The sequence below is a fragment of the Dermacentor silvarum genome, chromosome 4 (genome assembly GCF_013339745.2).
Source record: "Dermacentor silvarum isolate Dsil-2018 chromosome 4, BIME_Dsil_1.4, whole genome shotgun sequence".
Taxonomy (NCBI): Eukaryota; Metazoa; Arthropoda; class Arachnida; order Ixodida; family Ixodidae; genus Dermacentor; species Dermacentor silvarum.
The window spans coordinates 83,797,256-83,810,333 of NC_051157.2; the positions used below are offsets into that span (position 1 = coordinate 83,797,256).

General features: G+C 46.3%; 1 protein-coding gene across 1 annotated transcript in view; it reads right to left on the reverse strand.

Annotated features, from left to right (window-relative positions):
• The window catches only part of LOC119450321 (histone-lysine N-methyltransferase SETDB1-like), a 119,197-nt gene that overhangs the window by 18,602 nt on the left and 87,517 nt on the right, over window positions 1–13,078 (reverse strand). The window contains 5 exon segments of the mRNA XM_049665796.1: window positions 4,063–4,380; window positions 5,093–5,236; window positions 5,707–5,757; window positions 5,759–5,933; window positions 11,370–12,461. Of these exon segments, the coding sequence (XP_049521753.1) occupies window positions 4,063–4,380; window positions 5,093–5,236; window positions 5,707–5,757; window positions 5,759–5,933; window positions 11,370–12,461 (1,780 nt within the window).

The following is a 13,078-nucleotide window of genomic DNA, read 5'->3' on the forward strand; positions in this document are numbered from 1 at the left end:
GACCTATCAGCAACATCCTCTCCATGACTTTACCGATGCAACTCGCAAGTGCAATCGGTCGGTGCCTTGACCAGCACCCCCAATGATCCTTCATCCTATCTTCTTCCACGTCAGAGCAGACCAACACCCCCAATGATCATTCTTCCCATCTTCCACGTCAGAGCAGAGAGCCAGCGTCACAATAGCGCAGCTCTTAGGCGGCCGTTGCTGCAGCGAGTGTGGGCGGCATCCCTCGGCGTGAAGGATAAAGAGCGTACAAGGAGTGCAGCAGGGATGAAAGACGGCGATAGCGAAGAGAGCGCGAGGAGGAAAGCGAAGAAGGAGAGTGCAGCGGAACCATGAGGTAGGTAGCGGAAGAGGAGGGCATGGCGAAAGCGTGAGAAGAAAAACGTAGTGCCACACAAGACTGGCTCTGTGGCGACGACCGCTACGAGATAGATGGTGCCAGAGTAGTGCACCGTCGTCTGTTCACCGATGGCATGCGGCGAGCACGTCTACCGATAACATATATGAAACAAAAGCGCTACATAAGCGGAGTCTGTCTGTGGCAGCTGCTGTGAACCGCGCCCATGCATCACCCCCACGCTGCCTCTCGCGACCTCTCGATTAGCGAAGCAGTCGCGCCACACTTTGCTCTGTCTGCAATGTGCTGCACGAGACAAGATTGTCCACGCCAGCCAATATATCACCAAATGAAGACGCGTATATAGCTGCACTGAAATTTCACATTAGGAGGTATCGTAATCATCGCCGAATTTTTTTTATTGTGTGCTTTGCATTTCATGAGAAACCAGAGTAGATGCACCCAGATCTCTGATGATCTGCAACATGGTAGATGAGAACTGCTACATTGTTTTAGTAAGCAAAGAGATTAGCTGCTTTAAGAAAAAGGATGTGCAGGTACTAATTTGAATTTTCAGCTGTCTTTACAGAGCATGTATGTGCAATGTGTTGAAGTCACAATAGTCACTGCAAGATGTCGATGGCATTCATGCTGACCTCAAGGAGCTACGCACGGACATTGCATTGATTCCTGGGGGTCTGACGTCACTGCTACAGCCTCTCGACGTGTCACTGAACAAACCATTCAAGGACAATGTCCAAAAACTGTACACAGAGTGCATGGCGGCAGGCCAACATGATTTGACGCCGAGCGGCAAAATCAGAAGACAGTTTGTGGAGGTGCTTTGCTCCTGGATCATCGAAGCTTGGAGCGGTATCTCCGACGAGGTAGTGGCCAAGAGCTTTAAGCAGACCGGCATATCCAACACACTGGACAGGACAGAAGATGACTTTCTGTGGGACTGCGAAAATGCCCCCATCAATGAGACAGCCAGTTCCGACAAGGAATCTTGCAGTGATGACAGCGAAGATTCAGACTCGGAATAATTCAAAGTGAGGGGTCCTTAATGTGCAATTCATGTAGTGCCTACGTAATATGTTTGTTATTATGAAGGTAAGCCTTAATGAACTTTTATTTATGGTTATGTTCATGATAGCTATCGTAAGAATTTTGACCCACAACTTGTTTGTGCTTTTGGTGCTCAATATTATTTATCTGTGAAAAGCTTATCCTGTGTAATTATTGCACCCCTAAATTTGCATCAATTTTTCTGACAAAAAATGCTATCATTATGCGTGTAAATACGGTAGTTACAATTCAGCAGCACCTTGGTCCGAAAACCAGATTTTCAGTATCATTTTTGTTCCCGATGCATTCCCACACCTAGCTGTAGATTTCCGTTTGAAACGTCCATATGAAGAATGAAATGTGGCATTGTATAGCCGTCTTAAAATGGCACCCGATTCCGATCACCTGTAATTTCGAAACTTCAAGCGCAGCGAGCATTTTTTATTCGGGAAGTTGTGATATATTTTAATGCCAGCGGGACATGACCGTATTTTGCATAAGAGGTTGAGGCATTCTAGTTGGCCGGAAGCATAACTTTGGAAACTACTGCGACAGGCGGCGATGCTGTGAAGGTCTCGAACATCGTGATATCAGCTTACGACTGTGCGTCAGCCACACAAGAGCTGTAAAATGACGTTATCTATGTCACTTTGGACAAAAAAAAAAATAAATTTATGTTCGAACGGTATAATGTTACCGCTAACCATTACCAGCAATTGGCAACGCATAAATGATGCACTGCCGAACTGTGATCTCCTGATTACAGCGTAGTAACCGCCGATCATTGCGTGGCAGCTATGTGCCGACTCGGTCCGCGTCAATATCGACAGTAATGACACGAACACTAGAGCGACCGTTGTTCCTATGGTGGAAGGACATAGATGGTCGTTCCAAATTGCTGAAACAGGCGTAAATCAAGTGATGCCGCACGGACAATTGTGAGTGCCGTCGTTGTGACATCCGTTATCGCACCGGCACATGCGCTAGTGCAAATCCCGCGCCATGTTGTTTATGCTTTACGCGTCCTCCTCCTCCCGGAGGCATGCCTAAAAGCGAGTGACCTTTTTGGTTGCTCGCTCATCTTGAAGGCCGTATCATTGTAGCGATTTGAATGGAGCAGGGCGTGCACTGCTGTGCACCAATTGGTTGGGCTTCCGCACTTAGGTAATACGCGTACGCCCTCTTTTTACCACGACCGAGTTCAAAGTGTTCGCTGTAGAAGTACAGCGATTTAAATAAAAATGTCTGTCATATCTGGAAGCAGTTTCAAAAGGCAGGGTCAGAAAATCGTAAATGCACTGAAATGTGGTCGTTATAACCAATAGATCGTTATATCTGGGATCGTTATAAGTGGTTTCGACTGTACCCATAAAATGGTGCGTTTTGTGAGTGCATTCAGTTTTTCAGACTGTCCTATTTTACAGACGTAGACTGTCACAATTTCTAGCAAAATCCTGGTATTATACCTTGGAGGCTCATCCAGAGCCACAGCACAAGTGCTTGAGAGGCCAATTCAGTATGGCATTCAAACATGAAATGTGCCACAAATGGCATGTGGGTTACCAAGATTGATTTGTGCTGGATCCTCAAAACAACGGAACCTATGCTCAACACCGATTGCCTGAGTGCACATCAAATGTGAGCAATGGCTGCTTCATGGTATATCACAACTCGTACCGTATTCACAAAACTTTTCGGTGTGTTGCCCATAATTGGCCACGCCTGTTGCAATGTTCTTGGTATCATGCAAACTATTGCCGTGATTAATGGGCACTCAAACGGCAGTACATTCAAACCTCAATATAATGAACACGAATATAGCGAAATATCAGATATATAATGAATCTAAAATGTTGCTGTACATTCTCGTTTTGGTGTGTGGTTTAGAACCTGAAAAAAAGACGGAGCACAGACAGTGAAGACCCTCACTTCACTGTGCTTCACTGTCCCTCTTCTGTCCTTTTTTCTCGTTCTAAACCACACGCCAAGACAACAATGTACAGCCCACCTAAGCACCCAAGTTCTTTTGGTAAATTCAAAATGTTTTTCTAACGATATCAGCATGTAACAAATGCATGCTTATAACAGAGATTAGATAAATAAAAGTATTTTCGTGTTGGATGAGACTTTGTTATAGCAAGGTTCGACTGTTCTTTTTTTCTTTCTGGGGTTTTACATGCCAAAACCAGTTCTGATTATGAGGCACGCTGTAGTGGAGGGCTCCGGATTAATTTTGACCACCTGGGGTTCTTTAACGTGCACTACAACGCAAGCACACGGGCATTTTTGCATTTTCGCCTCCTCGAAATGTGGCCGCCGTGGCCGGGATTTGATCCCGTGACCAAGCGCCCAGCAGCACAACGCCTTAGCCACCGAGCCACCGCGGCGGGTAAGGTTTGACTGTGCTCATTGAAAGATACCAATGAAAGAGTGCATGTAGCATCAAGCTAGGCAAAAAGATGCTTTGGGTTTTCACCAGAAACTTTTCTGACACCTGAGCTAACGTATTGGCACAGCAACCAGCCTGATATCAAGCACTGATATCAAGGAACACTTATCTTGCATCAACTGGACAAGCGGACTATTTGCACCATGCCTAAGTGCTACTCCCGCCTGGCAGCCTTCGACCAACATAATGAAATACTACACACCTCGTTGGCGGCCTGCTCATTCAGTAGCTGGCCGGAATAGACACAGATGAAGCTTCCCTGGGGCAAGTCATCGAGGCACCGGATGCCCCAGCCACGCTTCTCCGTCTTGAAGATTTGCAGACGGGCGCGCAGGCCATTCTGCACCACGCGGTTGTAGCAGCGGCGTGAGCAGTGGCACTGCGAGTTGCACTCATACACGCCAGTAATTAGTGGCTCCTGCAGCCGGCGGTAGTGGTAGCCCGCAGTTGGGTTCCTGCCACTTGGCAGAGCCTCAGTCGCTGCAACGGTGAGCTGCTGGCAGCTGCATTTCTCCCGGTCCTGCATGCAGTGCATTGTGGTACATGTGCATTCTGTCCAAATAGCACAGCTAAGAAGAAAAAAGGTCTTTATTGTGACACCAACACTATTTTTCCAACTTTGGCCGTAGTCCCACCTTGCACCATGGGACTGCCATTTCTGTGTTCCTGATAAGTTACTTGCTTAATTAGTTGCAAGTGGTTGTTACAAATTTTAGTCACTCTTTTGCAGCTGTAGCTCTCTGGCTCGCTTAATTAAGCATGAAAATCATCTTAGCCCCTCCTTGAAAACCGTGGAGCAGTTTTCAGAGTTTTCCAATATGGCCCTCACCCAAATCTTGAGCACATTCAAGGGGCAATGCAAGGTCTGCAGGAAATTTAACAGAATAGCTGCAAACCTGGCGTTGACCAGCAAAATCACAGATGCCCAGGACTTGTACACGTTCCAAATAAAAAATTCAAGGACTTTTCAAGGCCCTTTTAAGGAATCTTCAAGAATACTATGGCATACAACCCGACATAGTTTATTGCACTTCTCCAAGAAATTCTCCAATTATCCAAAGAATTCAAGAGCTTTTGGGAGAGGGGGATTCCAGGACTTTGACGGCCTTGACAATGCAATTTTCAATTTTAATTCAAGGGCTTCCAAGGACCTGTTTGCCAAGTGCCGTTGGGTAAGTAAGTACTATTGGGTAATGTTTACAAGGCATTGTCTACCAGAAAATAGCACTCACCTGGCAGTCATCTTCGCAGTCACAGCCACAAAGGAAATTGGGGTCCAAGTTGAGCTGCACGCCTTTCCCAGGGTATCGTTTAGACGAATACTCAACAAATGTAGGATACACATCATCAACACTATTTACACTCGTCACAGGCACCTGCAAGAGTGAAAAAAACAACAAAAAAAAAACATTTTACTGTGGTTTTAACATTGAAGCAGTGTAGTGACACGCCATATTGCCAATGCCAAAACGCACCCCTTTCCAGTTTATGAATGCATACAACCAATCAAATAGCATGGACAAGCGTGTGCAGCGACAGCACTTAGACTACCACACGAACAACACCTCAATTGTACAGCAACACTGATTTACAGCGCATTTTTCATGGATGCTGTTTATCACTTGTAGTGATGCACAAAGTGAATGCACCTCACTATAAGCAGAAGCCGAGTGCAGGATCTGTGTTGTGCGACAGCACTGCAATGCAGTCTGGTTGCTGCAGTAGTTGCCGATTTTGAAAATTGAACAATGCATCTGTTTTGCAAATGAATAGACTTTCTACACCATGCAACTGCTCCGCTATAATTTATCAGTTATAGTCGATAACAAGTGTGATGGAAACGTACCTGCTCCTTGCCATAGGTGATGTCTTCAACATAGGTCCTCACTGTCTCAGGGCACAAATTCACAAAAAACATTGACAAGGCTGTCAAAGCAGAAGAGATCAACAGTGAGGAGGGACTTGCACAGGTTCAAGTAGTGAGCAACTTCAGTGATGTCCCTTAACCGCCTCCCGCAGGGTGCAACGTAGGCAACTCTCCGCTTGCTTTTCTTGCTCTGCTTCACGATTTGCCTGTGGTGGACAAAATTAACATATATTAATAGCCATGCCATCAAGGCAGAGTTGATGGCATAGTGACCATCTACAGCCTTAACTTTTCTTAACCCCTTCAGGGATCCGGATGACCTCAGCCATCACAAGCGACTGCCACTTTTTGGGCTACGACAAGCTCACCTTGTCATGGGTATTTCACCACTTTCTGAATGGCTCCCGATGAAAAGAGGCCATCATAAGGAGTTTTTTATACTTCAACATAGATGGCAGTAGCTGCATTATTGTCAGCACTTTTACTGAAAAGGGTTTTTCACACTATTTTTTGCTCTATTTTTTGACATAATCGACATCTTTTTCTATGCATTTTTGTAGACAGTGCTCCAATTTCAGTATTCCAATGTTGTAGAACTCCGCCGCCAACCCATTGAGGAAGCGTTTCACCTCTTCTTTGACTTCGTCGCTCTAGAAGCGTTGGCCACTCAAGTGTTCGTTCCTTTAACTTGGGGAACAAGTGATAATCGCTAGGCGCGAAGTCTGGACTGCACACGGTAGGTGGGGCATGACAGTCCACTCAAAGTTTGTCAAAAGGTCCTGGGTTTGATGGGAGATGTGAGGTCGGGCATTGTCGTGAAGCAGCATTATACCGGCTGTCAGTTGTCCTCGTCGGCAGTTCTAGATAGCTCGCCTGAGTTTTCTTATTGTTGCACAATAACTGTCCGAGTTGATTGTTGTCCCAGGTTCCATGAAATCGATTAGCAGTATCTCCTTGCGATCCCAAAACACGCTGGCCATGACATTGCCAGCAGATGGAGTTTGTTTGAACTTCTTTGTGACTGGTGACCCGGAGTGACGCCATTGTTTGGACTTTTGCTTAGTTTCGGGAGTGAAATGAAACACCCACGCTTCGTCTCCCGTAACAATGAAGTACAACAATCCTTCCTTATCTTCTTGACACTGTTGAAGAAACTGGCCAGCACAGGCAAGGCGTTTCTCCTTGTGTTCTGCTGTCAACAGACGCGGTACCTATTGAGCACAACACTTGTGATACCCCAATTTTTCAGTCAAAGCTCTTTCCACTGTACCGTAAGAACTCCCAGGAATCCGCGCAATAAGTTCACGGACGGTGATCCTCCTGTTTTGAAGCACTTCGTGTTGGACCATCTCGATAATCGCTTCCAAAACTGAGGGTCTTCCACACCGTTCTTTCATCGTGGACGTCCTTCCGACCGGCACTAAACTCCCTGCAAAACTTTCGGAGGTGTTGAACGGACATATACTTGTCGCCATACATCTCTGTCAACTGACAATGAATATCCATGGGTGAAGTACCTTTGGCGTGCAAAAAGCGAATTACGGAACAAATCTCGCACTTGGCGGGAGCAACAATGGGCACCTCCATCTCGGACGGCTGCTGAGCCAAGACTGAGCGGCGCAGGAAAGCGCGGCCGTGCGAAATCGAGAGTGGGGGAGCAGCCGCGCACAGCAGTGTTGCCGGATTTTGCCTCGCACCTTCCTGTGCGGCTGGAGTTCTTTGGGAACCTCATTTCTCGATCGACCCTCGTAGTTCCGAGCTCAACTGTCCGATTACTGGCAGAATTAGGGAGCTTTGTTTTAGCTTAGTACGTGATACGTTACAGCGATACGTCACATGTTAGGACTTTTGTGCATGCGCATCGCATACCACACATTCAGCAGCCGCTGAGCAGACGGCGCGCCGCCGATGAAGACATCTCGATAAGCATTCGGCCTTCTTATTGGCTGAGGGATACTGCAGCTTCCACAGTGCGTTAGCTAGTGAGATGGAATATAGTGACCCCATTTCACCATTGTGTCTACTATCATGTGTAACACTTCCTTTTGATGCTGTAAGGCAAACTAACACAATAAAAAAATAAAAGGAAAAAAAAAAGGAAAAGCAACAGGAAGAACATTTGCAAGGAAATCAGAATATGCTGTAGGTGATGTGAGAAAGCCCTACGGAGAGTGGAATGTGTTGAGTGCTATAATACAGCTGGTAGTGTGCAGTAGTTTACATAGCACCAGCTTTGCAACGAAAGTGTTACCGTGTTCGTCAAAGATATGACGCACCTCTTCAGACGAGCAGGCCCTGGAATGACCGAGGACAAGAAGTTGCGTCACCTGATGCGAGGGGTGAAGGAGCAGCTCTTCGCTGGTCTGATGCGCAATCCTCTGGAATTTCTATCCGAGCCTGTCAGTATGGAGAAGATGCTTCAGCAGCGCAACTTTTACGAGCGGCAAGTGAACGCGACAACGGACATGTCCACGGCCATCGGAAGCCTCAATGACAACCTTCGAGACCTCATCCGCACCGTTGTGCGCGAAGAGATCCTGAAGGTTTACGGTAGCCCACAAGCCACAGTGAGCTCCATTGAGAGTGTTATAAGAGATGAAGTGCACCAAGTGCTCCAGCCCACCGTTCGTTCCTTTTGAGACAGCCTGCTTCGTCCCCGCCGCTGTTTGTTCAGGCCGCTCATGCGGTTGCACTCCCACCAGCCCAACCGGTGCCGTACATCGAGGAACGATGCACGCCTCCACCATTTCCCCATGCTGCTCCTCCGGTTGTGCTTACGCAAGAGCAACCGGTACATTACGCCGACGATCGACGCATGTCCCCTCGGAAGTCAGACGTTTGGCGCACTCCGGATCGTCGTCCTCTGTGCTTCCACTGTGGTGAGGCAGATCATTTGTACTGCCAGTCCCCATACCGACGCCTCGGGTTGCAGGGCTTTTCCGCCTACTCGCCGCCACCCCGACTGGGCCAACGCCCTCGCAACATTGAAGATTATCTTGCTCGGCAAAGCATGCCACCGCCTACCGGGCGGCAGTCGCACTCGCCGTCGCCAAGGCGATTTTCACCATCGCCCCGCTCGACAGTTCGCTCTCGCCGCCGTTTTCTCCAGAGCCCCGCTGCTCTCAATAAACGTCGTCAGCCCCCCTTTGAAGGCGCGTGACAATATTTGTATCTGCAATAGATCTTTTTTTGAGCGCACGATAAAGAAGAGTGGTATTTTTTGTTGTTTCTTTGATTATGTTATAACCAAGTAGACGAACACCATGACAATACGGTTAGTTTGTGAAACAAGTCAGATTGAAAAAAACAAATGGCATTCATTTGCTAGAGCTGCGAACACTAGTATCATCAAAGGCAGTGATTAAAACATTTCAAGCAGTTGGCATTTTTGAAACTTTCATGCAAGCATGTATGTGTTTGTGTGTTGGTAAGTGGGCATATCAAATGCAGTGAAATCAGAAGCTGAAAGAAGCAATAGCATCAAAATGGTACCTCCGACTTCAAGGACGTCAAAGACATGCCAACCATAATGCCATTGTGCTGCTCAATACAAACATTTTGAGCAAATGCACTGTCATAACAAATGTTCAAAGTGGATATAAGGGCTAATGAATTAGGAACTTAATGTGGCACCAATATAAAGGAACTTATAGCAAAATGTAATACAGATTGCAGAATTTAAATTCACTTGTGAAAAGAGCATTCATAGTGGGAGCTGCAAGCCTGTTTTTTTTTTATGTTTATAAGTAGGGTTATAAGTATTGAACAGTATTTTATTTCTAAAAACAGTGAACTATAAGAGTTGTCTTGTTTAAAAAAAAAGAGGCTTATTAACATTAATAACATGTTTTTTGTTTTGCATATTTAAATGCATGTAAAGCCGCTCGCAAAGAAACATCTGGTCAACATATGAGCTTGTAAATGAGAAACCACTTCTTTAAATTATCTGGTGCACTATGACAATGACAGTAATGAAAAGAAAAAAGAATAGCCTTTCACCAAATGCACGTATAGTGTTGAGTTAGTTCAAGGAGAGACTTGATATTACAGCACCTGACATTGTTTTAAAGGGTTTGAAACATGGTGTGAATGGCCAAACAATAAATTGCTTTTCCTAAATTGAGACAACCAATTTGCATAGCCTAAAAAGTGAGGCATTCATAATGAATGATTGAACATTACTGAGTAGATGCTATCAACCCTATGCGTTATCTCAGGACCTGGTGCCCATGTGCATCAACAGCAACAGAATCATTTGGAACAGTCCGCATTTCCCTTATTTTCTCTTCTCAGAGACTCCAATGTGTGTTGTTATCCCTTAAATATTCTAAAGAAACCAATGTTCAACAATATAAAATTACAGTGAATTCTCAAATCAAATACAAATTGAAGAGCAAATATTCGATTTGTATTAAAAAAATTGAACATTTGCACAACCCTAGTATAAAGGTGTGGATATTCAATTACATGTGCAGTGTACAAGCAGTGATAAAATTGTAAAACGAGACTGTTTTCTCCATGTAACTTGAAACTTCATGGCATGCAAAAACCAGTTTACTTATATGAATAAGACCACAAATACAAAGCAGAAGCCCAGTTTTTAGCCTACAAAAATTAGAAATCGGAGATTATTAGTACCATAATGCGATCTGACATTACACACAGGTTCGACCATGAGTTCAGAAAAACTCTGAAAAAGACTCAAGTGTCATGAAAAATTTTTAATTAAATTCTTGGGTTATATATGCTAAAACCAGGATATCATTATGAGGCATGCCATGGTGGGGAACTCTGGAATAACTTTTACCACCTGGGGTTCTTTCAAAGTGCACTCAATGCATGGCACAGGCATTTTCGCATTTCGCCCCCCTCGAAATGCGGTCGCCGCGGCAGGTATCTCATGCCACACCCTCAGGCTTAGCAGCGCAACGCCAAATCCACTAGGCTACCACAGCAGGTCAACGTTTTTCAAACGAGTGCCTACGAACTTTGTATTAAAAATATACATCGTCTCTGCTTAGCTCCTCTTGATCACCAGTAAGTATTGCCACTAAGGCACCATGCTGCACCACATTGCACCCAAGGTGCGTGGGGAAGTAAAGTTGTGAAAACACTGCTTAAGGCCTATATATGGCTACCTCCCATAGGTTATCAGCTTGGCGGCGCAAGGTGCAGTGCATAAAAAAGTGTGTGTGCATGTGTGCATGCATGCGATAGGGTTTCCATCTTGCAGCAGCTTTTTTTTTTTTTTTTTTTTTAGTGCAGGCTGCCTGCTCAACCCACACCACAGCATGTCATTTGCTGGTATTGCAGTTCTTAATAAATTTGCGCATTATGGGCTTCATCGCAAACACTCTCTCGGGCAATCATACATACCAGACAACTGATATGTTGCTACACACACACGCGCTCACGCACACACTTTGGTGCCCCTCTCTCTCTCAATTTTTCTCTCGGCCAAGGTGGTAGACCTACTAAGCCTGCGTATGTGTATATCCACTGTGCCTGGGTGCATTCTTTAATTATAATGTAAGGCTCGTATTTTACGTCGGAAATTATGAATTAAGAAAAAAGGAGCTCACAACATATTCATGCAAATGCGGCAACTACAGAGCACTCGCTCAGATATTAGGGACACACACCTTTGCCAGCCAAGCAAGCATGGGATGGAGAAGGGATTCTTTCCTAGGTAGGCTTCCGGATCATCTTCCTTCAGGCAACCCGGTGCACACTGGTGTGTTTTGTACAATTTGGGCTTGTACACGGCACCATCCTTGGCATTCGGTAGGCGTAACTCTCGCGTGCCAGCCTGAGACAAGAGAACACCGAATGCATTCCTCACGGCATCGTCCTCCTCACCGACCTTGCGGTCATGGGTAGTTGACTTGCGCGCAACATTGCGCGCCGACACCTTCTTGGACGAGTCCTCTCCGCTGTCATTGCCGCCGCTCTTAGCTGGCTCATCCTCCAGCGTACTCCACTGGACGAACGGTCGGTGCTGCTTGTTTGCGACTGGAACAAGGTTGTGGCGGCGCACGCGGCCCCCTGCGGCAGCAGTGTTCTGCACTGGCTGGTTGAGCGCTGTGTAGAGAGGCGCAAACCTTGTTGAGCCACGGTAGATCCATTCAGTGCGGTTATCTGCCTCGAACGACATCTTAACCAAACTGGAATCCACCGTGAGCACTCGCGCCATCCACCAGCTGCCATTCCACTCAGTCTTGACCGTCTGGCCCTTGCGCAGCCGGAGCATCGGTCTCTCTGGGTACTTCTCGAGGTAGCTACGCACAAAGTCGCGCACATCGCGGTACATGTCCTCCCACACGTCCCGAGAGGAACCACACATTACAAAAACCTTGTCGATATCCACGTACTGTGCGTAGCCATCGTCGAAGAACACAAGGTACCGGTACCGGTTCAAAGGTTTCGGCGGCTCTGCAATCAGTCCTGCATACAAAGACTGCCGAGGAGGCACTGATTCATCAGAGTAAGTGGCCACCACTCGCGTTCCCACAGGCAGAATGACAGCGGCTCGCTCGGCGTATGCCATTTCTCGCCTAGGGTACCACTTGAGGGCACGTGCACTCGCATTTGCCTTGCGGGTTTCAAACTTCACCCGATATGTCGGCTCAGAGCCGGCTTCTTTGGTGTCCTGAATCTGGATGATGCGTGCCTTGTAAAAGACTCCAAGTGGAAAATTGCGCGTGGCCAGGACCTTCGATGAGATATCCAGTTCCCTAGAAGTAACCAAATGACAAGAAACATAAGCAAGTCTTCAGCTTGTTTTTCGCAAACCACTCTTTACAGTATTGCTCTCTCCAAGGAAGGCACAAACTCACACGAACTCGCAGCACAAAAAGCCGCACACATCCATTTGCAGATCGTGTGGGGCTCAGTGCCACCCACGTGGTCAAGCAGCAATTTCGCAATTTCCTATTCCGGCCTCCTCAGTTGTCATAAGCTTGGTTATCAACCAACAAAGCCACAGTTCAAAATACACAGAAAAATCATCACTGTATGAACCAAATATTATGCTGCTATAAGAAGCTGAGATAACGAAAACAGAATGTTGGACATTCATGACTGGTGTGGTGGTGTTCAGCAATGAGTGCACCTGGCCTCCCTCAACATACATGCACAGGCATAGTCATCCTTTCCTGTTATTTTTACAATATATGCCTGTCACAACAAAACAGTAAAGTCGCTTAGAAGGCACCACTTTCCCAGATGTTGATCAGTTTGCAGAGCCACACAGCACTGACGCCCCCTTAATTTCAACATGTCACCACTTCTCATAGTGCTACACGTGTAAGTGAAGAGTGGCAGCAGTGTACAGCCAATGTTTACACACTCA